This window comes from Oncorhynchus mykiss, chromosome 10 (genome assembly GCF_013265735.2).
Source record: "Oncorhynchus mykiss isolate Arlee chromosome 10, USDA_OmykA_1.1, whole genome shotgun sequence".
NCBI lineage: Eukaryota > Metazoa > Chordata > Actinopteri > Salmoniformes > Salmonidae > Oncorhynchus > Oncorhynchus mykiss.
The window spans coordinates 47246594-47272445 of NC_048574.1; the positions used below are offsets into that span (position 1 = coordinate 47246594).

General features: G+C 42.1%; 2 protein-coding genes across 3 annotated transcripts in view; one reads left to right on the plus strand and one right to left on the minus strand.

Moving 5' to 3' along the window:
* Positions 1–1543: 1543 nt before the first annotated feature.
* LOC110534119 (transcriptional activator protein Pur-alpha) lies at positions 1544–11024 on the minus strand. The gene is made up of 2 exons (XM_021618797.2): positions 10855–11024; positions 1544–4662 (listed from the first exon to the last, which is right to left on the minus strand). The coding sequence occupies exon 2, from the start codon at positions 4583–4585 to the stop codon at positions 3728–3730; it is 858 nt and encodes a 285-aa protein (XP_021474472.1). The 5' UTR covers positions 4586–4662; positions 10855–11024; the 3' UTR covers positions 1544–3727.
* Positions 11025–12647: 1623 nt separating this feature from the next.
* The window catches only part of LOC110534120 (pro-neuregulin-2, membrane-bound isoform), a 115332-nt gene continuing 102127 nt past the window's right edge, over positions 12648–25852 (plus strand). Inside the window, exon 1 of one of the 2 annotated variants that reach the window (XM_021618798.2) lies at positions 12648–14092. In XM_021618798.2, the coding sequence (XP_021474473.2) occupies positions 13684–14092 (409 nt within the window). In that variant the 5' untranslated portion in view covers positions 12648–13683. The remainder of the gene's footprint in view (positions 14093–25852) is intronic. The other variant, XM_021618799.2, reaches the window with a different exon arrangement.

The window sequence follows — 25852 nt, forward strand, 5'->3', positions numbered from 1 at the left end:
ACCAACCTCCTGTGACCTGTACCTTGCTTTGCATTATATTTCAACGTTCACATTGCCTTTGCATCTTTAAATAGCAGGTCTCCTTCTGTTCTAACACCAGCCAGAAAGGAATGTGCTTGACCTTCGAGCTCGGATGTCCATGGGTAGCCTGCGTCAAATGCGAACCTACACAAGTAGTGAAGATCTTGAACAAACCGTCTTAAACACTGGGGATTGTAAAAGAGTAATCATAACCTTGTGATGCCCTTTCTTTTGAAGTGGTGTTTTATAATACATAATCATTGCTAGTCCTGAAGCTTCTCATAACTCTAAAAATATGAAATCAGTAGCATCTTTTAGTCTCCCCACTGGCAGTGCAGGTGGTGGTTGCTCTAGTAGTCCAGCAGTGACAAACATCTATAGATTGATGCACCCTTTGGACTTCAAATCGCACATTGATGTCAATGGGAGGTCCGCACGCACATTTGAGTTGTATGCAGACTGTTAGGGCTTTGACACACAGTATTTGCAGTCAAATCAGGTGGTTACAGTGTGAAGCTGTCAGCTCATGACATGGGAAACATAAAACCCAACGAGCTGCTACACAAGGTGGTAGAACGTTGAGCTGTGAGTGTTAGTGTCTAAGCCCTTGTTTGGCAAAACTAAAAAAAGACAGAATCCTTCTAGGATCAAACACAAAAGTGCATATCAAAAAAGCACTGCCGACCATATAACCAATTTGGACATAGTAAGTCAATAAATCACAAACATGAAATAGGCAACATGATACAGTACTATCTGATGGAAGAGCTGTAGTGTTTCTGGAAGTTACCAATATCCATAACCCAAATAGACAGCGAGTAAAAAAAAAAAAAAAAACTGCCCAATTTGGCAGTCCTACATTGCTATCTTACAGGAGAGAACCTCCTGAGGAAAAAGCACATACATCTTCAAGATACATTTGTCCGATGTGGGTGGATTAAAAATGTATTAAAAACTGTATTCAAATGGGTAAAAATGTACATAAAATGATATTCCATGCATCACCACCGAATGAGTTAAACCCATAATCCTCTTTGAAAAAGGGAAGCAACGTAAGAGAGAAGAAAAATATCATTTCTACCAAATTATTGGTCAGACATTCCATCCAGTTAGGAAAGCAATGTGCTACAAACAACCGCTGAAGACAGGAGATAACCACACACCTTCATAAGTATCGTACTGGTACCAAAGCACCATTTTAAAGCAAATCAGGAAACATGGCTGCATGCTACTTCTCCTTTTCACCCAAACTCAACATATATTCTCAGCCCCTACAACCAGCTCAGGCCATCACTTCACTCTTCCCAAGCCAGAGGGAGAGATGATAGAGGCCCATGAGACAGACAACACTATTCCTCATCCTTAGCATGTTAGTTAGTGTGAATGTTATGGCGTTGGTTGTGCCCCTCATCGGGCAGAGTTAAGCTTTGCTTTGCTAAGATTGATTTCTCCTCCCAGACCTTTAAGTGCAAATAAAGGCATGTAAAACCTTGAAGAGAAATAAACATGGAATTCAGCCACATGCTTTCAAATATTAATCATATATTTAATTGATATACATATATTGCCACCATTGGCACATAGGATATTGCACACAGTAATGAAATGTTGCACTGAAAATAAAAAATAAAATATCCTCTGTGAGCAGAAAAAACATTCAAAATTACAAATAATGTGGAATAACATTGAAAAGTTCAAACTAAAAACTAAAACAAAATAAGACATGCTTACTACTCCCCTGTAATTGAGGTCTTTAGCAACTTACAAATGACACATTACTGCCCAAGTCGTAGAACTACACACAGAAAATATCACAAAGGGGAGCTCCAACAAGCGTTCTGAATCCAGTCCACAGTGATGTTTCCAATCAGCCACTGCTCTCCGCGACCACCTCACCGGGCTTGGGCCTGTGAAGAGCAGGTTCCTCCGCATCGTCTTCTAGGTGACCACCCCCTTCCATGCTTACATGTAGGCCGATACCTGTGCGGCTTGGGGACGGGAGAGGTTGGGGGAGGAAGGTCGCAGAAAACGCTTAGTAATCTGCCCCTTTACTTTAGGGTTCTTAGCGAACCCTTTAGCACCACGAGTTATGCTGTGGCATGGGGGGGGCAATATATGGGGGGACAAAAGAAACCAAGTCATGATCCAAAGCACCAGGCCAGCATGTAAGCATGCGGGGTGTGTAAGGCACCGGGTTGTTTATATGTTGAAGAGGACGCACCCATTTGGGTATCAGTAATACCAGTAGCTCCAACCAGGGGGGCTCAAGGACAGTTAGGCCTGCTGCTTTTCACTCAATTCAATCTGCCAAGTGATCTTTTCACGGAATACTAAGGTCAATTTGTCATGGTCTGATTATTGTCCGTTTCTTTGGAAACAACTAACACGGCTTATAAAACTCTATGAGATATCCAGAGTCATACCAGCATTCAAGCTAAAGAGTTGAGCATTGGCAGGGATGAAAACCAGCTTGGAGAGAGGTCCTTGAGCCACTATGTTGGAAAACCAACATTCGGCGTTGTACAGGTAAACATGCAGCAATAACACTCATTGGCACCTTGGCATCCTATTGGTTGACTGATATTTTCTGTTCCTTTTGTGAGTCAAATTCCCCAAACAGAAAACCTCTGTTCCATAAGTGCTGACACTGACGTACATTTCAGATTCACAAAACCATGCTTTACTTTTTCGTCTTAGCACTCAATAGACCATGAAGCCAATTCGGCGGTGCTAGCAGGGTTGAGTGCTCTATATTACACATGTGCTGTTCTCGAGCACTTGTCATGTCATTTGCTGCATGTTGTAACTGCACTTAATCTAAGACAAGTACCTTTTTTAAAAAATTTTTTAAATATATATATTTTTTTAAACACACCGCATGACAACGAGACACAAAGGTAGTCTATAGTGTACCAATCCGCATGACGACAATTTCAATTAGAAGTTACAACAGTAATAATCCTTTTGAAGGTATTCATGTCGAGTTCCATTGACCAGTTCAATGTGTTCCGAGTTTGATGCAATGCATTGCACAAAAGAGTGACCACTTTTCCCTTGCATGACATTGCCTCTGTACCTTTTTCAGACTGCATGACATCGAAACAAAAATTCCTATGCAGGCCTAGCCCTCATACATGTATGATTTGTGTAAACACATCTCTACTCACAGGTAAAGGTAAATAGGGTGGCAAGTACACAATGACAACCCTTTAAAAAGGTTTTTAAAAAAAGGGTTTTACATTTTGGTTAAAAAATAAAAACAACTAAAATATCTGATTTGTGCTGAAGTCATTAGCTCACATGAAAAGGACTTTCTATAACTCGGCAATAATTCCATTTGAAAATTGCAAACACTTTTTATAATAGCTTTAACGTGTACAAAAGTTATTGGTTAATAAGGGAAATAAACACTCAGTTCTTTATCATCTGTCATCAAGTAGGAAACACGGTTCATATATAATGTTATTACTTTGTTTAGCAGCCGCTTACTGTATTAATGGTGGGTAAGTGGGTAACATCCAGCGATGGGTGACAACATGTCATAACTGTCAGTTTGTGTAGGTTTCTTTTTTGTGGGTGGTGCTCCCTTGGAGTTAAACAATTACAGTTAAATCTTTAGATCTCTTTCTTTTTACAGTAAAGTTTATTATAATTTCTCTTTTTGTTATTTTGATGACTTTTTTTGTGTGCATGTTTTTGCGCTATATCAATCCTCGTCCGCATCATCAGCATGCGTCTCCTCTTGCTGTTGCATCTCACATGCCCTTTTCTCCCGCTGTTTCTCTTGGATCTTCTTCATCTCCTCCGCGTATTTACAGAACGTATTCCCAAACTTGGACCACACTTTGTAGGGCACCGTGATAGAGTTGCGGTATGTTGGCTTCACCTCACTTACCCTCATGAACACTCCGTACTTATTGGAGCCCACGTCGAAGAAAAAGCGTTTGTTGTCCACTGTCAAGGAGGTCCCTTCGGGCAACTCCGCAGGTTCGTCATCTACTCCGTAGTCGTCAATGAGTTTAGCCAAAGCGTCACGAAACTCAATAAGTCCCTGGGCAGGAAGAGCAATCGTCTGGCCTTGCGTGGATCCCAAACCGGGCCCCCGGTTCACGGTCTGTCGAATCCTCAGAAACCGGCCTCTCTGGTTCTCTTTCAGATCCATGTAGTACTTCCGATTCTCCCGAACCAAGAATTCGCTTTTAAGTGCTCGCCTCGGCTCATCCTGTGCGATGTCCGGATTGCTAGGACCTAATTGGGCATAATGTTCGATGAAGTCCCCTAAGTAGTCACGGAACTCTACTGCCACTGACATGGAGAGAGTGAGGCGGCTCTTGTTTCCCCCGGCCCCGACTTCGGCTATCTTCAAGAAGCGGCCTTTTGCGTTCTGCTTCACGTCCAGGTAGAAACGTTTGTTTTGAATGTCAACCCGTTTCGACGCCAGCTCTTGCGTCTCGTGCTGCAGCCCGGAAGCCGAGCCCGCCCCTCCTGTCACTGGGTGCATGGAACCGACGCCCGGGCCCGTGGCTGCTCCTCCCTGCTCACTTCCACTGTCTCTGTCCGCCATGATGCTGCCTGCCTGCCTTCTCCCTCTGTCTACTGCAACCCCACAGTCAGCCAGCCACGCCACCACTCTCGCGAGATCTACACAGAGGGAAATACAAGAAGAATATCTACCTAGACGGCCTCAAAGTGGAAATTCTATATTATCCTTTAGGCCTAAATACAATCGTGGCGCATTAATACAGGAATAGCCTATTTTCATCACCGTTTAAATGCTCTGGCTATTCTGTGTAATGCAAGCTTACCACTTCAAAACTGAAATCGAAGTTATTATTTTTTACTATAAAATTGGATGAAGTGCAATCCAGAAGTGCAGTAATACTTCGTACTTTACTTGAATCGTCTGCGTAAAACATTACCGCGTAAAAATGGCTTACCTTTGCCAATGGAAAAACATTTAGCTCTATTATTCCTCAATAAGGGGTTATTACTAGGTTACGGCACTGTTTGGTATTGTCTGTTATGTTTGCGAATGTGTTGTGTGTATGCCTGGCTATGTTTTTATGATGAAATGGGAAAAGATGGTGTCAAAGCAGTGGGAAAAAGGGGTGAAATAAAAACTAAGAACTCTGTTTCCCACAAGCCATACATAGAATGCTGACAGCTTATGGTGGCTTCAATCCAGAGGCTCACATTCGAGGCAACATTTTACATTAGGCTACATGCGTTAGGGTTGCACGTGCGGCGTGCAAATACCCCGCACCATCTATTATACTTAGCTATTGGGTTTCACACCAATTATATTTCACGTCTTGTTAGTCTATCCAATGTAGGCCTACTAATTGACCTTCACTGTTACCATCCGAAAGCCTCGATTCTGAAACCTGTGCCGCTTCTCTATTTCAAGTATTGTGAGAGAAACCCCCATTTGGAAACTAAATACAAGAACATTGTCTGCACAGGCACAGGTCGCTAATGGCCTAAAAGAAAGACCACGAATCCTACCGCTGCTAGGTTTAATAAAACGGTCTGTTGATTTAAGTGTCTCGGTTTGGCTTATTTATTTTCCTTTGTATGTACAGTTGTCCTTACCAACCTTTCCTGTTTCGACCTTGGGATGATATGATTCAATTTAAGCCTAGACAGACACGCAGTCATGGTGATAGGGTGAGTCTTTCTTTCATACTCCTGTCTATGTAGTCTACTTAGAGGACCGTTACCATTCGTTTTCGTTAGGCCTACCAAATAGAGAGCAGGTCTACCAAATAGAGTATTTGTTAGGCCTACTAGAATATGGGCTACATGTCATGATTGTGCACTTTTGCGATACATACTCGATTCTCAGATCCTTAGGCCTAGGTCTACATTGATCTGATGATTTTTTTGGGGATAAATTAAAGCCAATTCTCTTGATTGAATACGAAAATAGTAGGTCTAATCTCACGGGCTCCAAACTGCACAAATCACTTCGTTCATTTTGTTTATATTTTAATTCAACTTAACATGTCACATTTACATATTTATATATGATAATTGACATCACAACATAATGTTTTTTTTGAATGGAAGTACTTAAACTGGTAGACAAAAACTAGATATGTAGGCCTATAGCCTATTAATTAGCTTATTATTATCCTCGTCGTAAAATTAAATCCATCCGTCCAAATGAACAGCCTTCAGAATTGTGTTTTTCGGATGTTATCCAAATAACGCATCTATTTACAGGCTAATTGTCTTCTAACTTTTGGGAATTAAAAAATGTGCAATTATATCTAGTCCATCGTTAGCCTATGTAAAATAGCATGTTTTTTTTTAAACAAAAGTAACAATATGTAAAGTGTAATCGAATAAAAATGTTTAATCCTACATAATTATGTTTGATGAATAATGTTATTTTCTATTGTATTTCAACTTTAAATGTACGTTCCTTTTTAATGGATGCATCATTGGTGAAAAATAGCTATTGCCATTTCCAACGTGTAAGGGAAGTGTTAAACTGTGTATTTGTCCCCCCCCCCCCCCCCCCCCGAAAATGCTAAAGTAATAGCGATTATCGTTGCAATAAAATAAACGTGCATAGAAGAACACGCATACAAGTAAGTGTAACTATTATGGGACAAAAACAATTGGAAGGAATTAAATTGATTGATATATAAGATGCTAATTTGATAGTTAAGTTCCTTCTTATTCAGATGTAATTTAATACGTTAATATATGACCACGCGTATCTTCGTTTGATATGCAGGATGTTGATGTTCACCCGAGGAAGGAGGAAATTGCAAATATGGTGTCTCATGCGCTGGCTTTATTCCCTCTTTCAGGCCTATGGAACTACCGAAAATCTATCAAGAAATAAACAGATTCAATACTTCCATTTTCTAGTCTAGCCCACATGCAGGCCATCGAATGATATACATTGATCGTTCCGGAAATTATCATTTTGGCAATACATACCTGAATGCCAGTAGGAACTATAGGCCTGTAGCCTACTCTGACACAATTCATTTGAAAACTGAAACCTGGGTGTCTGAGCACTGTAGGCCTATTGTCAACGAGACAAATATTTTCATTTTAAAAGTGACGTTGACACGAGCGGTAGATGCACCTTAATGTAGCCTATTTGTAATGGTTTAGTTAACAAAAATGATTGCAGTTGCTTCGCTGGTCTTGTGTCATCACAGTGAAAATAGTATTATTCCTGAATAGATTTTGCTTTAAAGTGTTTTTCATTTGGCTTCATACAGCCCAAATACATTGGTTATTTTTTTCCACATTGCTGGACAGATTTTGTGTAACTATTCATTTATTTGTGAAAGTGGAAAATAGCCCTATTAAATGAAAACTGTCACTGTTGCTCGAGAAAGGTACGAGTATATTACGGGACATTTGTTGGAAACAAAATTGATAGGCCTATCTGAAACACCAAGTTTAGCCTACAAATTGTTTACAAATGTGTCAACAAGACTCAAAGGTCTAAGTGAAAGGTGATATTGTATACGTTCAATGTTTTAAGAAGTGGACCGAAGGGAAACATATCTAAAAGGAAACGGTCATGATGTTGCTGAAAAACACTGTTGTATTGCTTCATTCTCATTTGCAACTTAATAGGACCCAGAAAACGTTCGTAGAGAACTGCTCCTATCTATAGGCAAGTTATATAACAACAATATAATTCCATGGATATATGATCGTGTCTAGCTTCTCTCTCCCTGGTCCATCAGTGCAGAGGCCTGATGAGAATTTGGTCACAGCATTTTTTATTTATTGTATGTGATTCTATCCTTCGACTAAGTTATCCCACTGCCTCGTTTGGGATTCACACATCAGACTATGTTGTGCTAAGGTAAGATGAAAATGTGTAGCTGATTTTTGTACTGAGCCAACAAGAGTTTAAGAACATTCAGGTTTTATTTATTTTCCCCTAAGTTTGTATTTTGTGCATCCTCCTTTGGCATGGCAGCTTTTTCCTCTCTCTCTCTCTCTCTCTCTCTCTCTCTCTCACACACACACACACACACTCTCTTCTTGAAGTATTAGGTTGGTGTTCTACTTCCACTTGTCATAAGAATGCTCTCATGGGCGAAATTATTTTTCTTAACTTGTCTTCTTCATGAGTCCAAAGATGTTGAACTGTATTGGACAAGAACATTGGTTCAATGGTCCCTTGATATGTTATTATTTGGATTCATGCTTTTGACCCTCCCCACAACAGGATGACTTATCTTCATGGGCACAAGGGTGAAAGAAGCAGAAAAACACAGAAAACAGATCCACCTCTGAAAATAGAGGAATGTTCTGCCTTTTCTCACTCAGTAGCAAATATTATACTAATTAAGTCTGAAGGCGATATACATGCATGTTTCATGAAGTAAAACATCTCTAAATGCAGTTTGAAAAGTTTGTCCCACCTTTCCTGGATTCACATTTGCATTTTCATATGCTGGCATATGTACGTTTTATTTTGTGTGTTCATTTTGGATCATTTGTCGATATTAGAGAAGGTAATGATCAGTTCATACACATTCTTTGATCTTTTGGCTCATTTGGCCCAGGATGCTTATTCCAAAACACACGATCAAAAGCAAAGTTTGAATACTCTAGAACAAGCGGTACTCAACTCTGACCCTACGAGGTCCGGAGCCTGCTGGTTTTCTGTTCTACCTGATAGTGAATTGCACCCAGATGGTGAACCAGGTCTTAACCAGTCCCTGATTAGGAGGTGAACAATGGGGGAAAAGCAGTTGAACTGGCTTCAAGGTCCAGAGTTGAGTTTGAGGGCTCTAGAACATGTCCAGCGATCTCATAAAACACTTCAAAAAGGTGTCATGTCAGTAAAAGGATTGCCAAAGGATGATGCAGAAAACACTGACTAGGCTACAGGGCTGTGAATCCATGTGACAACATTGTCATTTCTGGAGGTAAAATAGCCTGTTTGTTGTAGAGGTAACCTAAGCTAAACTCTTAAAAGAAAGGGTTCCAAAACGGTTATTCGGCCCATATGATAACCTTTTTTGGTTCCATGTAGAGCCATTTTGGGTTCCATGTAGAGCCCTCTGTGGAAAGGGTCCTACATGGAACCAAAAGGGTTCTACTTGGAACCATAAATGGTTCTTCGAAGGGCAAATCCATTTGAATTGAAGCACTTTTTTGTCACCATCCTTTTTGATTTAAACACAACTCTCCATACATGTTTGCCCATCGAAGAAGTGGTTTGAATGTGACTTTGTAGACCTTACGGTCATGACATTCAGGAAATAAAGGTGCTCAAAGTTGACCCATTTTGCATATCTCATGCACCATACCATGAGACATCCATATCTTCCTCACTGGAAAAGATAAACAGTTGAGTTTTGATATCATTTAAAAGCTTACAAACAGTGCTGTCAAAATATGTAATAATTTCTAGATGTATTTTTTATTCGTACATTATCTAAAAAGTAAATGATCTAAAAACGTGTAAAGGCAGATCTTTTTCATATTCACATACGTTTTAGCTTAGAGCCTACTTTACATCCTCTGAGGATTTTGTGTTCCCGCCATCTGTTGGGACTCAACATGCTCTTGAATACATAGGTATAAATATAAATAAATAGGTCCAAATAGGTCCATTCTATGAATTCTCTCTCTTCAGACCACTGAATTTAGCATGTAAGTTACACTATTAAGATGTAAATTGTGTTGAAATGTTTACTTCTAATTACTACCATAAATATTGGCCGCTGGTCCACCCACGTTGAATGTCAACATAGAATAGACATTACCATTTATTATCTATATTTATATTATTTGAATAGGTTTCCCATGGAGGACTGACTGTATAATTTAAAACAGATATTCCCATTCAGGTCAACATTCTCTGATGTGTGGTACCATTTGAAAGTTGACAGTTCAATGTTATTCAAATTTTAATTCATTTATCAGCCAAAACATGACACCCACCCTTAAACGGTGGCGGGCACAACACAAAACCTCAGAATTGTGTAAAATAGGCTCTAAGCTACAACATAATCGAATATTTACGAGTTCTTAGATGGGTCAAATTGACGTGAAATGTAAAATTTTTAAAAAATTCACATTTTCTATTAAACTTTTTTCCTCGAAATAATAAAGTTTGACAACCCTATATGTAAGCCTTTAAATGATATACATCTCAACTATTTATATTGTCCAGTGATGAAGACATGGATGCCTCTTCCCACTGGGCACACTCAACGTTGTTTACACGTCATTTCAATGAAATTACGTTGAATTGACGTCTGTGCCCATTGGGATGGGATGGTATGGTGGGCTATGCAAAACAGGTCAACTTTGAGCCCCTTTATCTCTTGAATGTTTTGGCATTCAGGTAACTTTCTGAGCCCTTCTACAGTGTATGGAAGGGTTTGTTCAAACCAAAAGGGGTGCTGTCAAAAAGTGATTAAATTCAAAAGAATTTACCACAAAGGGTTCTCCTTTGGGTACAGCCGAATAACCATTTTAGGTGCGAGATATCACCTTCTCTTCTAAGAATGTATGACTCAAACCCGAGGTGCGCTATGTAAGTTGTCAGTCTCCACAGGCTTCTGCAGACATGTCTTATACGATGCTGTCGATTCACTGCAGTGCCGGTAGTCAACATGGCTTGATTGGCAACACTTTCGATATTATCGGAAACCTCGTCCATCATGTTAAGGCTGCCGAATGTCCACTGCTGAGGGAAATCGCTTGCAAACCGAGGGCACCGATTAAGTGAGAGGATTGCAGTAATGAACCCAATGACATGTAAATAAACCCGTCGTCCTCTTCCCATCGTCACAGACCTATTAACGTGCAACAAGGACAGGCATATCTTACCCCGCTTAGTCTGCAGGCAGAGCGCCTGAACAGCTTCGGCGTAGTCTCGTAGCAGACAGACACGAACAATTAAAAGGTGAATAACTCCTTGTAGTCCTACTGTCAACACTATACAGTGGTGCTGCCTCACTGATTCGCCGCTTCACAAGATGGAAAGAAACAGCGAGTCGTGGCATGGAGAGGGACGCACGTAGCCTACAAGTTTAACGCCGCACGCTTGTCCTATGATGTCAGCACGCTCAGTTACTGGGTGAACTGCAAGAGGCGTGCGCCTCGCACTGTTTTTCTTTAGAAATTGCAGTTTAAGATTTCTAAAACCCGCTAATACTTTCTCGACACATGTCTGAAGAGAACCACAAGCTGGTGTTGCTTCTTATACCAAATCGATCCCTCCACTTCAAAAGGCATTTAGTCCTTAGGTCAGTTTAATCGGAAACAATACACATCGTAAATCATTGAACACACCTTTTTAATTAATTGAACACATTTGTATGAATTGAAAACCTTGTAGGCCTAGATGTGTAATTTGCTCTTCTGGGGTAAAATAAAGGATGGTATCGTTTCCCTGCGCATATCCCAATCACGTAGGCCTAACAATGTAAGTTGGGGGTGAGGTTGTAGGTTCTCTTTAGTTGATCGTAAGATAAAACCTACTTGTTTATCCTGAAAGTCAGAGACATACTCCTTATATTATTTTCCTAGATGTGTCATATGACAAAGTTAATTAGCCTACACGGGCGGTTTAATGTAAGTCTATTCTGGGTGGTGGTTACATTTAAATGGCAAGGGAAATGTATTTTAATTGGTATATTAAATATATAAGACAACAACTGAAGAGACCACTTCTAAGAGCCTCGTGAAAGTGCAGGTAAATTGCATCTCCAGTTGGACGGGGTGCGGTTTCAGCACCATGGACAGCGCCACCCTGCTCTCCTATCTCGTGCATTCCATGTAATACTCATGGGCCATTTCTGATGCTCATGCTCATCTAGCTCACCCTTTCGTTCGTTGGCCTATTTGTTGTAGAACCTGTGTCAAACTTTGTCAATGGTGTGTATGAGAGTTTCTGAAGGATGAATGGGGCGATATGAAAGACAGACTTGCCCACTTGGGCACAGACTTAATTTCAACGTCTATTCCACATTGGTTCAACGTAATTTCATTGAAATTACATGGAAACAACTTTGATTCAACCAGTGTGTGCCAAGTGGGGAGGCTGGGGAGACGTTTTCCTTCGATGTTTTTAGTCAACCTCCTGCATGTTTTAAGGTGTGTTGCTAATATCCGTCTGTCTGTTTTTGTTCTCTGTCTTTATTGAGTCTGATGCTAAAACAATGGTCACATTCGAGGCGAGCATTTCAGAATATGACCTCACGTTCCTCACCTGCTCTGGGGAACGTTTGTTGGTCAACAGATGTCGCCCTTCGTGAAAGCATTCAGCTTCATGTCCAGTGGTTTTCTCCGCATTCAAATGAAGCCCAACATAATATTGACCTTTATCTTAGTTGACATATTCACTTCAAACGAGACGAACATTATGTCTCATCTGAATGTGTAGGCTATATATAATCAATTCCCATTTCATATTTTCTCTCCATGCCATTACACATGTCTCATTGACAACCCACACAACAATATTTGAATATGCACCCAGAGTCTGTCCATGCATGGCAGATAGCTGTGTGTTCTCCCGTCTTTAAAGCCAGTTCGCAGCTGTTTTTAGTTGTATGGCTTTGATGCAGCGCCTCAGCATCTGTTTTCTTTTCAGAGGCAGAACGACGAATGTGGCCCGAAGACAAGGGCATGACTTCATAATGGAATGAGACGCAAAACTCATTCAAAACAGTATGTTTAAGAATCTGAGGCTTTGAATCGCGCTTTCACTGCGTTAGTCATCGCAGACGAAACCTCTTTCTATCTGCTGAACTGACTGCAGCTGCTTTTTCAAGCGATCTTTTATATCTTTTTTTCTTCTGAGGGATAGGCCTATGCCCACTGTAATACGCAATTTGAAAACGGGACGCGTGATGCATTTTTCTGTTTTATTTCATTATTAAATTTGAACGTGAAACCGTTTGGTGATGGGGAAGAGCATGAAGTGATTGTCATTTTGTCGGCGTTTGGGGGAGTGTGGTGACCGAGCTTTGGTGTCGGGGTAGGCTATATCATAGCGCTCCAATCTTAAATATCCTTTTTGTGGTGGAGCCCTTAGCAATCGACATATTTCTCTCCGTCTCTGGTAAGTGGGGGAGGCGGAGAGAGACAGGGCAGTGGGAAAAGGCGGTTTATTACCCGTGGAACAAAACACTGTTTCGTTAGGGGCATGAATCGTATGCATTTTTTTGCATGTGGACTATAAAACGAATTGTTCACTGCAGCATTTGGCGTATTTTCTCTGCGGCGAATGATAAAGAAAACCATCAGTGCTGAGCACGGCGCCCACCCGACCACTGCAATTTTTGGGCAAAGATAGACTGGCGTCGTCTTGCGGATAGGCTACTATGGCAGCATAGGAGCATCTTCTGATGGGGAGAATCCATGAATCCCTTGCATTTTAGAATGTGTTTTTAGCAGAATGCAGTGATGGGATTTTAAACCCAGCCTCATTACGCGGTTTCCGGTTCCTAGCTGGTATTTCCACATTGCAAAATTATTGGAAAAAACAGCGGATCCCGATGGCATGGACACTTACGCAAGGTCTGCCGCGCCGCCGTGCTACTGGAGCCTATTTGCTGTCTCTTCCTTCCACCCAGCTCCACCGCCATCGCCCCGCAGCCCAGAGAGCCCTGCCGCAACGCGATCAGCCACCACCGAGCCAAAGCAGGCGGCATGAGGCTTGATTCAGTACATTTATCCATGCTGGTCATCGGGGTCTCCTTCGCCTGCTACTCCCCGAGTTTGAATTCCCTGCAGGACCAGGCTTACAAATCCGCTGTGGTGATCGAGGGCAAGGTGCAGTCCGCGCCTCTGAACGTCTCAGCGGAGCCGTACGGTGTGAGTGTCAAAGTGCTGGACGTGTGGCCGCGGAACAGCGGGGGTCTAGGACGGGAGCAGCTCGTCACGGTGGGGGAATTCGGATCGGAGGCTCCGTGCACCACAGTGATAAAGAATCACAAGTACATTTTTTTCATGGACCCAACCGAGGATCCCTTGGTTTTCAAGGCATCGTATGCTCCCCTAGATACTAGTGGGAAGAACCTAAAAAAAGATGTTGGGAAGATATTGTGTGAAAACTGCGGTAAGTTTATTCTTTAATCTTGCCAGTGAAGTCGAACCTGGCAAAGAATATATAATGATTATGACTGTAGCTGCAACTGGCCATACGTTCTTCCCCTGTCAATATGTCGAGCTACATGTGGAATAGTGATTTAATGTTTGAGAGTGAGTAACAGATGGTTAATGGTGCCCATGGGGCATCTCTGCTGCAATATTCGAATATAGAAACATTTAGGCTAGAGGTATGAATAGGCTTCATGATGCCATTGACACACACACACACACACACACACACACACACACACACACACACACACTTTACATTTTTTTTTATTTCAGAAACGCAAGGCGTGGATCATTTGGTTGATAAATGAATTAAAATTACCCACGGTGCAGCAGGCGTTGCATCAATGCGAGTTTCGATGCAGTAGGCCTCTGAGCACACACATAAACACGCATATACACATGCACGCACACACGTGTATATTGATTCTCGTGGAAACCTGTCCTTCATGCCAAAAAAATAATTATAATATTATTTGCAAATGCGTACGTACGGTCACGTTTCTTAAAGTGGCAGTAGTAGGCTACATGTCAATTCAATATGTTTCATATTTCCATTAAAATCTATGGTGAGGCACCCTGGTTGCTTTGCGCTTGTGTTCTGGGCCTTCAGAGCAACCGTGCCGGGAGTGGATCCCTCGCAACACAAGTTAGGATGCATCGAACCTGTAGCCAACTTCCCTATCAACGTCATACTATGCTGCTCTCTGCGTATTAAGGAAGCAAACTGCTATGGTCAGGGGGTGAAATTGATTTTCGCACAAGCAGGGGCTGTCATTTTTATGGGCCATGGCTCTCACCTTCTATGTTCAGTTCCCGAAAGTAAAGAAGCGGTAGTAGGATAGTAGGCTCAGCCATCGAGAGAAATAGGTCAATTGGATGTACAATGCTCGATCTTTCTTACCACGTTTTGAGCAGCATACGTATTGTTGCATATGCTCTATGTGTAAGACAGCAACGTGCAGCCAGAATCAAATTAAGACCAGACTCTCCCGACTTCCTTGACCTCGAGGAAATGGCTGAATTTCCCCTCATTGAAGTTATCTCATTTCTATGTGTGGTCAGTCTGACTGGTGCTCTTCTGAGTCATGCTCTCATCGAATGTATCAGCTACAAGAACGAATTGTGACACTGACTGGCAAAATACCCCTGTCCATGGTGCTGATTCTTTGGCGCCAGCAACTGACCAGAATTGCTGTCTCTTGCTGATTATTTGGCCCCAGCAGAGTTGCCGAAGACCTAAATGGGATGAGCCTGACAACCTTTCACTGTGATGACTCAAATCACGAAGGATCTTCATATCACAGGAGGTTGGTGGCCCCTGAAATGGGGAGGACAGGCTCATGGTAATGGCTGGAGCGGAATAAGTGGAATGGTATAAAATACATCAAACACATGGTTTCCATGAGTTTGATGCCATTCCATTTGCTCCTTTCCAGCCATTGTTAGGAGCTGTCCTCCCCTCAGCAGCCTCCACTGCTTCATAATACCACCGGGAATGGAGCTACACCTGTCAATTTAATGGTCCGTAGTTTTATATTCTTACTCATGTGACTTGCAGGGTGGTTTCAGTTCTAAATGCAATTCACTAGCTTACAGCTCCTGGATATTAGCAACATGCACGTTTAAGATCCAGTTTAAGCTTAAGACTGGAGAAAATGGGAATCGTATGAAGATTTCTGAATATAGAGCTTTATGTTGATGTAGATTATGTATTGCCATGCCATTAAAACTATAGCGGGGGGTGGGTGCTGCATTGTGGAGGAGGACATTTTAAGTTGACCGTCTTGAGTTAAAGTTGTGACACGCCAGGTTCAGCATTTAGCAGCATCTCTCTGTTCCAGCTCGAATGAGGCACACCTTGTTCCTCACTTGATTGGTTGATGGGTGGATTATGCTACTAACAAGGAGGGACTGCAGTTTCTACCAAAGTGACCGAGGGTTGCTATTTCTGAACATTTCTCACATACATTTCCCCTTGAGCTGGCAGTTTGGTTTTAAATAAGACGAGGGAGTTTGTACAGCACCAAACTGTAGCTCAGATAGTATTAATAAGACTATTGTGCTCTTATTTGATGTGATTGTCTTAGAACCATTCTGAGATCTGATAGGAGGCTCCAGTTGGAGTGGCTGTTGTAGCAGTGGTTGACTTTGTTCCTCTCTGGTTAGGCAGGCAGGCAGTCAGACAGAAGTATAGCACGGGCACACTGACTGACTGGGATTTAAAATATGTCACGTCTGCCTTTTTAGCTCACATTTTGGGATAAGAATAGTATTTTTTGCCAGTCCCTTATGGCTCAGCCTAGATTGAAAGACTGTAGTTGCACGTAGTGTGGCGGGGGGCCCTAGCTTTTTGTCTACTCATAGACCCCATGGAGGAGACCTACATATTAGCACCCTCTAGCCTATGTATTTGTCTGTGTATGAGTCGTGTGTGTGTGTGTGTGTCTCTATTTGGGATTTTGCTCTGTGCTTATCCTTGGCTGTAACTCCGTGTGTGAATGTTTGCTGTCTTTCTGCATAGCATGCATTTCATATCCAGACAAACATTGCATAAATAAGTACCAGCACATATGATAGGAAGAAGAACACAATTGCAAAATAGTGTTGGTATGGCACTGGAGGGAAGTATCTACTCCCACTGCTGACAGGTCACAGCTGCAGTGAGGTGGGAGGCATGGATTTGCCCATGGCTCTGTACAGCAGTGAACTGAGAGAGCACTCTGGCACAGAGCACAGCTACATGGCACAACACACAAATAACATCAGGAACAGATATGATCTGGTATCCAAACAGGTAGGCTTTATGGATTGGTATGACTGCAATGGGAATCTGAGGTTAGAGGTAGATTGTTAGTGTTGTCAGGATATACAGTATACAGTCAAAGGTTTGGACACACCTACTCATTCAAGGGTTTTTCTTTATTTTTTTTACTATTTTCTACATTGTAGAATAGGAGTGAAGACATCACAACTATTAAATTACACAAATGGAATCATGTAGTCACCAAAAAAGTGTTAAACAAATCCAAATATATTTTAGATTTTAGATTCTTCAAAGTAGCCACCCTTTACCTTGACGACAGCTTTGCAGACTTTTGGCATTCTCTCAACCAGCTTCACCTGGAATGGTTTCCAACAGTCTTGAAGGAGTTCCCATATATGCTGAGCACTTGTTGGATGCTTTTCCTGCGGTTCAACTCATCCCAAACCATCTCAATTGGGTGGTGATCGGGTGATTGTGGAGGCCAGGTCATCTGATGCTGCACTCCATCACTCTCCTTCCTGGTCAATTAGCTCTTACACATCCTGAATGTGTGTTGGGTCACTGTCCTGTAGAGAAACAAATGATAGTCCCACCAGCAAAGCACCCCCACACCATCACACTTCCTCCTCCATGCTTCATATTGGAAACCACACATGCGGAGATCATCCGTTCGCCTACTCTGCATCTCACAAAGACACGGTGGTTGGAATCAAAAATCAAATATTTGGACTCGTCAGACCAAAGGACAGATGTCCACCTGTATAATGTCCATTGCTCGTTTTTCTTGGCCCAAGCACGTCTCTTCTTCTTATTGGTGTCCTTTATCAATGGTTTCTTTGCAGCAATTCACCCATAAAGGCCTGATGCACGCAGTCTCCTCTGAACAGTTGATGTTGAGATGTGTCTGTTACTTGAACTCTGTGAAGCATTTATTTGGGCTGCAATTTATGAGGCTGTTGAGTCTAATGAACTTCTCCTCTGCAGCAGAGGTAACTCTGGGTCTTCCTTTCCTGTGGCGATCCTCATGAGAGCCAGTTTTATCATAGCGCTCGATGTTTTTTGCGACTGCACTTGAAGATACTTTCAAAGTTCTTGACATTTTCCGGATTGACTGACTTTCATGTCTTAAGTAATGATGGACTGTTGTTTCTCTTTGCTTATTTAATATGGACTTGGTCTTTCGCCAAATAGGGCTATCTTCTGTATACCACCCTTACCTTGTCACAACACAACTGATTGGCTAAAATGTATTAAGGAAAGAAATCCACATATTAACTTTTAACAAGGCACACCTGTTAATTGAAATGCATTCCAGGTGACTACCCCATGAATCTGTTTGAGAGAATGCCAAGAGTGTGCAAAGCTGTCATCAAGGCAAATGGTGGCTACTTTGAAGAATCTTGTTCTTTTGTTTAATTAACACTTTTTTGGTTGCTACATGATTACACATGTGTTATTTCATAGTTTCTACAATGTAGAAAATAGTCAAAATAAAGAAAAACCCTTGAATGAGTAGGTGTGTCTAAACTTTTTACTGGTACTGTAGTGTGAAGACCACTAGGGTTAATAGAATATCAATACATTTTGATAGGTTGGGATGAGGCCCTCTGTTGGTAGAGACTGGTACCTGGCTGCCGTTTGGGAGGCCTGCAGGCAGCAGCTTCATCAGGTGCATCTCTTTGTCCAATTCCCTAACTGCTGGATAGATGGGATGTTGTTCCATCGCTTCAGATCATACACAGAGTGCCTGTGCTCACATCTGGGCTGTTTTTGTATAATACCACAAGCAATACAGGAGGATCTTATAAATCACTTACCTGTAGCGGACATTCAAATCAAATCAAAATCAAATCAAATATATTTATTTAAAGCCCTTTTTACATCAGCAGATGTCACAAAGTGCTGTTGTGTTGCTCTTGTACTTGTACAGTAACAATGTATACTAGTAACAGCAATGTATTAACTTGTTGTGACATGTTATTATTCGATAGCATTTAAGGATTTGCGTTATTTGCAGATGAATTGCATAGTAATAGAGTTTAGACTTTTTGAAGTTTGTAGTTGTAAGGCAACAGGGGTTTGCGGATGTCAGAAAGGCCACTGTGTGATGGACTGGGGGCTGACTTAGCAGTGGGATCCTCAGAAAGTAGTTGTTATTGATTCAGGTCACACATGATGATCAATGTTTGTGTAGGGTGGTGTGTGTGTTCCCTGGGTGATGTATTTATACACTGAGCCTTGCTGCCTCTTTCCTCTACTCTCTAGGGCTCTGTCACCAGCCAGATGTACGACTGCTAGACCACAAGCTACGGGAAAAGAGGGCAGGGCTATTTTCAATGGTCTCTCTCTCTCTCCTCTTCCTGGATCGCTCATGCAATTACACTTACTCACATTGACTGATAGACGTGGAGCCACACAAGCTATTACTAGTAATGGAATTAGTCAAAAAGAAACCATAGTCAGTGAGTACCAACCAGACCATCAAAGGAGTGCTTTGACCTTTGATTAAAGGTATGGAGTATTTAAAGGTTCAAAGGCACAGTAAGAGCTCCGACGGACAGGGTTCATATGAAGACACAGGGTTGTTTATGGATAGTGGTTGTTTTTAGATGATGCCACTGACGTGTTTTCTACCAGTGGTGAAGGCTAAAGATGATATCTGTAATGATCCCTAGTGAAATATACAGCGATTTCCCATCACCAGAGCAGTTCTGTGAGTCCATGGCGAGACGGAGTGTGTGTCCAGGCCCAGTGGGATCAGAGAGCTTCTGGGGTTATGAGGGATAAAGAGTGATGCTAGGCCAAGCTTCCATAATACCTTGTCATTGACGAGTTGTAAAATTCATCGCCACAATGCTTCAGACAGCCCGCAAAAGGCCAATGCTGTGGCTGAGTGAATTCTGATATGAGATATTTAGATGAATCCATTGGCAGAGCTATGTCATTTCTAACTGGTTGCTTCCGCTGCCAGGCCGCAACAAGTCGTTGTAGTAATTCCATATCAAGTTCAACGCTGTCACCGTTCAGCGAAGTGCTTCCTTGCAGGTTTCTTCTCGACAATGCAACAACAATAAGAAATAATAAAAGATTAGAATACGAACGTAAAGTAAATGGCTCAGTAGAATAGAATAAACATTTAAATATAAGTATAATACAGGAAGGCACAATTTATAGTCCAATATTTACACTTGTTTTGGGGAAGGGGGATGGGGGACAAGTTTTTAAATTGTGCAGTATTAATCATAATAGCAAGTCTGGTAGCAACAGTTGTGATGTGTGTGTAGTGTGTGTGTGGATGTGTGTATTTCTGTGTGGGTGTGTGTGTGCGTGAGTGTATGTGTGCTAAGGTGCAGAAAATAAGAGCAGGTGGTCAGTCCAGTTCAAGTGTTCAGCAGTCTGATGGCTTGTAGATAGAAACTGTCTCTGAGCCTGTTGGTATTAGACCTCATGCTCCGATACCCTCTGCCTGACGATAAGGAAGAGAACAGCTCGTGTCTGGGGTGTGTGGGATCCTTGAGGCCTTCCTTGAGGCCTTCCTAAGGCACCGTTTTGAGTAGATGTCCTGGATGGGTGAGAGCATGGTCCCAGTAATGTACAGGGCTGTCTTCACCACCCGCTGAAGGGCCTTGTGGTCATGGGTGGAGCGATTCATGTACCAGGCTGTGATGCAACCGGTCTCGATGCTCTCGATGGTGCAGCGGTAGTATTTGGAGAGGACCCATGGCAGCATGTCAAATTTCTTCCACGGCCTTAGGAAGTGGAAACACTGTTGCTCCCTCTTGACAAGAGTGGGGGTGTTGTTAGTCCATGTCAAGTCCTCGGTGATGTGGACTACGAGGAACTTAAAACGGCTGACTCTCTCCACTGCAGTCCGGTTGATGCGGATCGGGCATGTTCCCTCTCTTGCTTCCTGAAGTCAACAATCAGCTCCTTTGTTTTTGCTGCCGTTGTCGTCATGACATCACAATGCCAGTTCACTTACCTCCTCCCTATAGGCTGACTCGTCGTTTTTGGTTATCAGGCCTAGGCCTAGAACCCAGCAAACCTGATGATGGAGTCGGTGTTGTGGAAAGCCACCCAGTCGTGGGTGAACAGGGACGCTGGCGTCGAACCTCGGCAACAGCCAGTGAAATTGCAGGGATCCAAATTCAAAACAACAGAAATCCCATAATTCAAATTCCTCAAACATAAAAGTATTATCCACCATTTTAAAGATAAACTTCTTGTAAATCCAACCACAGTGTCCTACTTCAAAAAAGCTTTACTGCGAAAGCACACCATGGGATTATGTTAGGTCAGCACCAAGTCACAGAAAACCATACAGCCATTTTTCCAGCCAAAGAGAGGAGTCACTGTAACGGCTGTCGTGGGTGGAAGAAGGTGAGGACCAAGGTGCAGCGTGGTACGTCTTCATACTTTTATTAAATGAACACGGGAATAACAAAAATAACAAAGAGAACATCCGAAACAGTTCTGTCTGGTGCAAACACAAAAACAGAAAGCAAACACCCACAAGCAAAATAGGCTACCTAAGTATGATTCTCAATCAGAGACAATGAACGACACCTGCCTCTGATTGAGAACCATACTAGGCCAAACACATAGAAATATAACATAGAAAAAAGAACATAGACTACCCACCCCAACTCACGACCCTGACCAACCTAACACAAAGACATAAAAAAGGAACTAAGATCAGAACGTGACAGTCACAAAAAGCAGAAATAGAGATAAAATTAATCACTAACCTTTGATGATCTTCATCAGATGGCACTCATAGGACTTCATGTTACACAATATACAGTGGGGCAAAAAAGTATTTAGTCAGCCACCAATTGTGCAAGTTCTCCCACTTAAAAAGATGAGAGAGGCCTGTAATTTTCATCATAGGTACACTTCAACTATGACAGACAAAATGAGAGAAAAAAATCCAGAAAATCACATTGTTGGATTTTTAATTAATTTATTTGCAAATTATGGTGGAAAATAAGTATTTGGTCACCTACAAACAAGCAAGATTTCTGGCTCTCACAGACCTGTAACTTCTTCTTTAAGAGGCTTCTCTGTCCTCCACTCGTTACCTGTATTAATGGCACCTGTTTGAACTTGTTATCAGTATAAAAGACACCTGTCCACAACAGTCACACTCCATACTCCACTATGGCCAAGACCAAAGAGCTGTCAAAGGACACCAGAAACAAAATTGTAGACCTGCACCAGGCTGGGAAGACTGAATCTGCAATAGGTAAGCAGCTTGGTTTGAAGAAATCAACTGTGGGAGCAATTATTAGGAAATGGAAGACATACAAGACCACTGATAATCTCCCTCGATCTGGGGTTCCACGCAAGATCTCACCCAGTGGGGTCAAAATGATCACAAGAACGGTGAGCAAAAATCCCAGAACCACACGGGGGGACCTAGTGAATGACCTGCAGAGAGCTGGGACCAAAGTAACAAAGCCTACCATCAGTAACACACTACGCCGCCAGGGACTCAAATCCTGCAGTGCCAGACGTGTCCCCCTGCTTAAGCCAGTACATGTCCAGGCCCGTCTGAAGTTTGCTAGAGAGCATTTGGATGATCCAGAAGAAGATTGGGAGAATGTCATATGTCAAATTTATTTGCAAATTATGGTGGAAAATAAGTATTTGGTCAATAACAATACTCAATACTTTGTTATATACCCTTTGTTGGCAATGACAGAGGTCAAACGTTTTCTGTAAGTCTTCTAAGATTTTCACACACTGTTGCTGGTATTTTGGCCCATTCCTCCATGCAGATCTCCAGGATCTTGAAATGCTTTTTACGAAGCCACTCCTTCGTTGCCCGGGCGGTGTGTTTGGGATCATTGTCATGCTGAAAGACACAGCCACGTTTCATCTTCAATGCTCTTGCTGATGGAAGGAGGTTTTCACTCAAAATCTCACGATACATGTCCCCATTCATTCTTTCCTTTACACGGATCAGTCGTCCTGGTCCCTATGCAGAAAAACAGCCCCAAAGCATGATGTTTCCACCCCCATGCGTCACAGTAGGTATGGTGTTCTTTGGATGCAACTCAGCATTCTTTGTCCTCCAAACACGACGAGTTGAGTTTTTACCAAAAAGTTATATTTTGGTTTCATCTGACCATATGACATGTATGTTTTGTTCATATTTATATCCAAAAATCTCAGTTTACATTGGCGCGTTATGGTCAGAAATTCATTGTCTCAAACAAACATCCGGTGAAAGTGCAGAAAGCCACATCAAATTACAGAAATACTCATAATAAACATTGATAGCAGATACAAGTGTTAAACATACAAATAAAGATAAACTTCTCCTTAGTGCAACCGCTGTGTCAGATTTCAAAAAGGCTTTACGGAGAAAGCACACTTTGCGATTATGTTAGGTCTGCACCTAGCCACAGAAACCCATACAGTCATTTTCCAGCCAATGACCAGCCAATTTTCCTCTCCAAGGAGAGTGTCAGGTTTTCGCCTGCCATATCAGTTCTGTTATACTCACAGGCCTTATTTTAGAGTGTTTTCTATCCAATATACTAATTATATGCATATCCTATCTTCTGGGCCTGAGTAGCAGGCAGTTTAATTTGGGAACACTTTTCATCCAAAATTCCGAATGTTGCCCCCTACCCTAGTGAAGTTAAGAGTCAGTGTGGAGGAGGTGTTTTTGCCAATCCTAACAGCCTGGGGTCTGCCCATCAGGAAGAACAGGATCCAACTGCAGGGTGTGGTGTCTAGACTCAGGGCTCTGAGCTTGGTGTCGAGCTGGGATGGAACAATTGTGTTGATTGCTGAACTGTAGTCAACAAACCAAATTCTCACATAGGAGCTCCTCTTGTCCAGATGTGTTAGAACGGTCTGAATAGTGATGGAAATGGCGTCTTCTGTGGATCTTTTGCAGTGGTAGGCGAATTGGAGTGGGTCCAATGTGTCTGGCTTGCTGGCCTTGATGTGGGCCGTGACCAGCCTCTCGTAGCACTTCACTATCACTTTGACTGTATTGGATTTATTATTGTAAGCTTCTTATGTATCACAGTTGTTATGTTGAATGCTCCTTTGCTCATTTCCTTGTTCTTTTGATCCGGACAAACTCCCCAGTCCCTGCCGATGACAATCATGCCCATAACATGATGCTACCACAGCAATACTTGAAAATAGAGAGGGTTTCACTCTTTGTTGTTGTATTGGATTTCACCCAACCCTGTCGTTTTTAATTTAGGCCAAAAAGTGTTTTTATTTGCTGTGTTGTCTTGCAGTATTACTTAAGAGCCTTGTTGCAAACACAATGGATGATTTGGAGTGGATTTTAAACACGGGCTACTTTCTTTTCACTTTGTCATGCAGGCCAGTAATATGGAGTGAATGCAATGTTGTTGATCCCTTTGTATTTTTACGTATTAAGGTGGTATCATCATGTTTTGGGTATGCTTGTCACCGGCAGGGACTGGGGAGTTTGTTAGGATCAAATGAAATATGAAAAGAGCAAAGCCCAGGTAAAAAGTTAAAGGAAAACAGTCTTAATTATTTTGCGGGACAATTACACAAAGGTTTATGCAAAAGACAAAACAGAAGGACTTTCCAAGACTAGTTGAGTGTTCTTGAGTGGTCTAGTCTCAGTCCTGACTTAAGTCTGCAAAGAAAATCAGAGACAAGGTTTAAATTCATCAATGATCCCAAACCAAATTTACTGAGCCTGAGAAATGTTGACAAAACATAGGTACATACATGCCTTCGGAAAGTATTCAGACCCATTGACTTTTTCCACATTTTGTTACATTTACAGCCTTATTCTAAAATGGATTAAACAAAATCCCCCCGCAATCTACACACAATACCCCATAATGACAAAGCGAAAACAAATGTATTAAACATAAAAACAGAAATACCTTATTTACATAAGTATTGAGACCCTTTGCTATGAGACTCAGTATTGAGCTCAGGTGCATCCTGTTTCCATTGATCATCCTTGAGATGCTTCTACAACTTGACTGGAGTCCACCTGTGGTAAATTCAATTGATTGGACATGATTTGGAAAGGAACACACCTGTCTATGTAAGGTCCCACAGTTGACAGTGCATGTCAGAGCAAAAACCAAGCCATGTGTTCGAGGAATTGTCCGTAGAGCTCCGAGACAGAATTGTGTTGAGGCATGGATCTGGGGAAGGGTACCAAAAAATGCCTGCAGCACTGAAGGTCCCCAAGAACACAGTGGCCTCCACCATTCTTAAATGGAAGACTCTTCCTAGAGTTGGCCGCCCGGCCAAACTGAGCAATCAGGAGAGAAGGGCCTTGGTCATTGGGGTGACCAAGAACCTGATAGTCACTCTGACAGAGCTCTATAGTTCCTCTGTGGAGATGGGAGAACACTTCCAGAAGGACAACTATCTATGCAGCACTCCACCAATCAGGCCATTATGGTAGAGTGGCCAGACGGAAGCTTGGTGGTGGTGGTAGCATCATGCTGTGGGGATATTTTTCAGTGGCAGAGACTGGGAGACTAGTCAGGATTGAGAGAAAGATGAACAGAGCAAAGTACAGAGAGATCCTTGATGAAAACTTGATCCAGGGCGCTCAGGACCTCAGACTGGGCCGAAGGTTCACCTTCCAACACGACAAAGACCCTAAGCACACAGCCAAGACAATGCAGGAGTGGCTTCTGGACAAGTCTGAATGTCCTTGAGTGGCCCAGCCAGAGCCCGGACTTGAACCAGATCGAACATCTCTGGAAAGACCTAAAAATACAGAGCTTGAGAGGATCTGCAGAGAAGAATTGGAGAAACTCCCCAAATACAGGTGTGCCAAGCTTGTAGCATCATACCTAAGAAGATTCAAGGCTGTAATCACTGCCAAAGGTGCTTCAAAAAAGTACTGAGTATAGGGTCTGAATACTTACAGTTGAAGTCGAACGTTTACATATACTTAGGTTGGAGTCATTAAAACAC

Coding starts and splice junctions, on each gene's coding strand:
- LOC110534119 (XM_021618797.2), bottom strand. CDS start 4,585: ATGGCGGACAGAGACAGTGGAAGTGAGCAGGGAGGAGCAGCCACGGGC.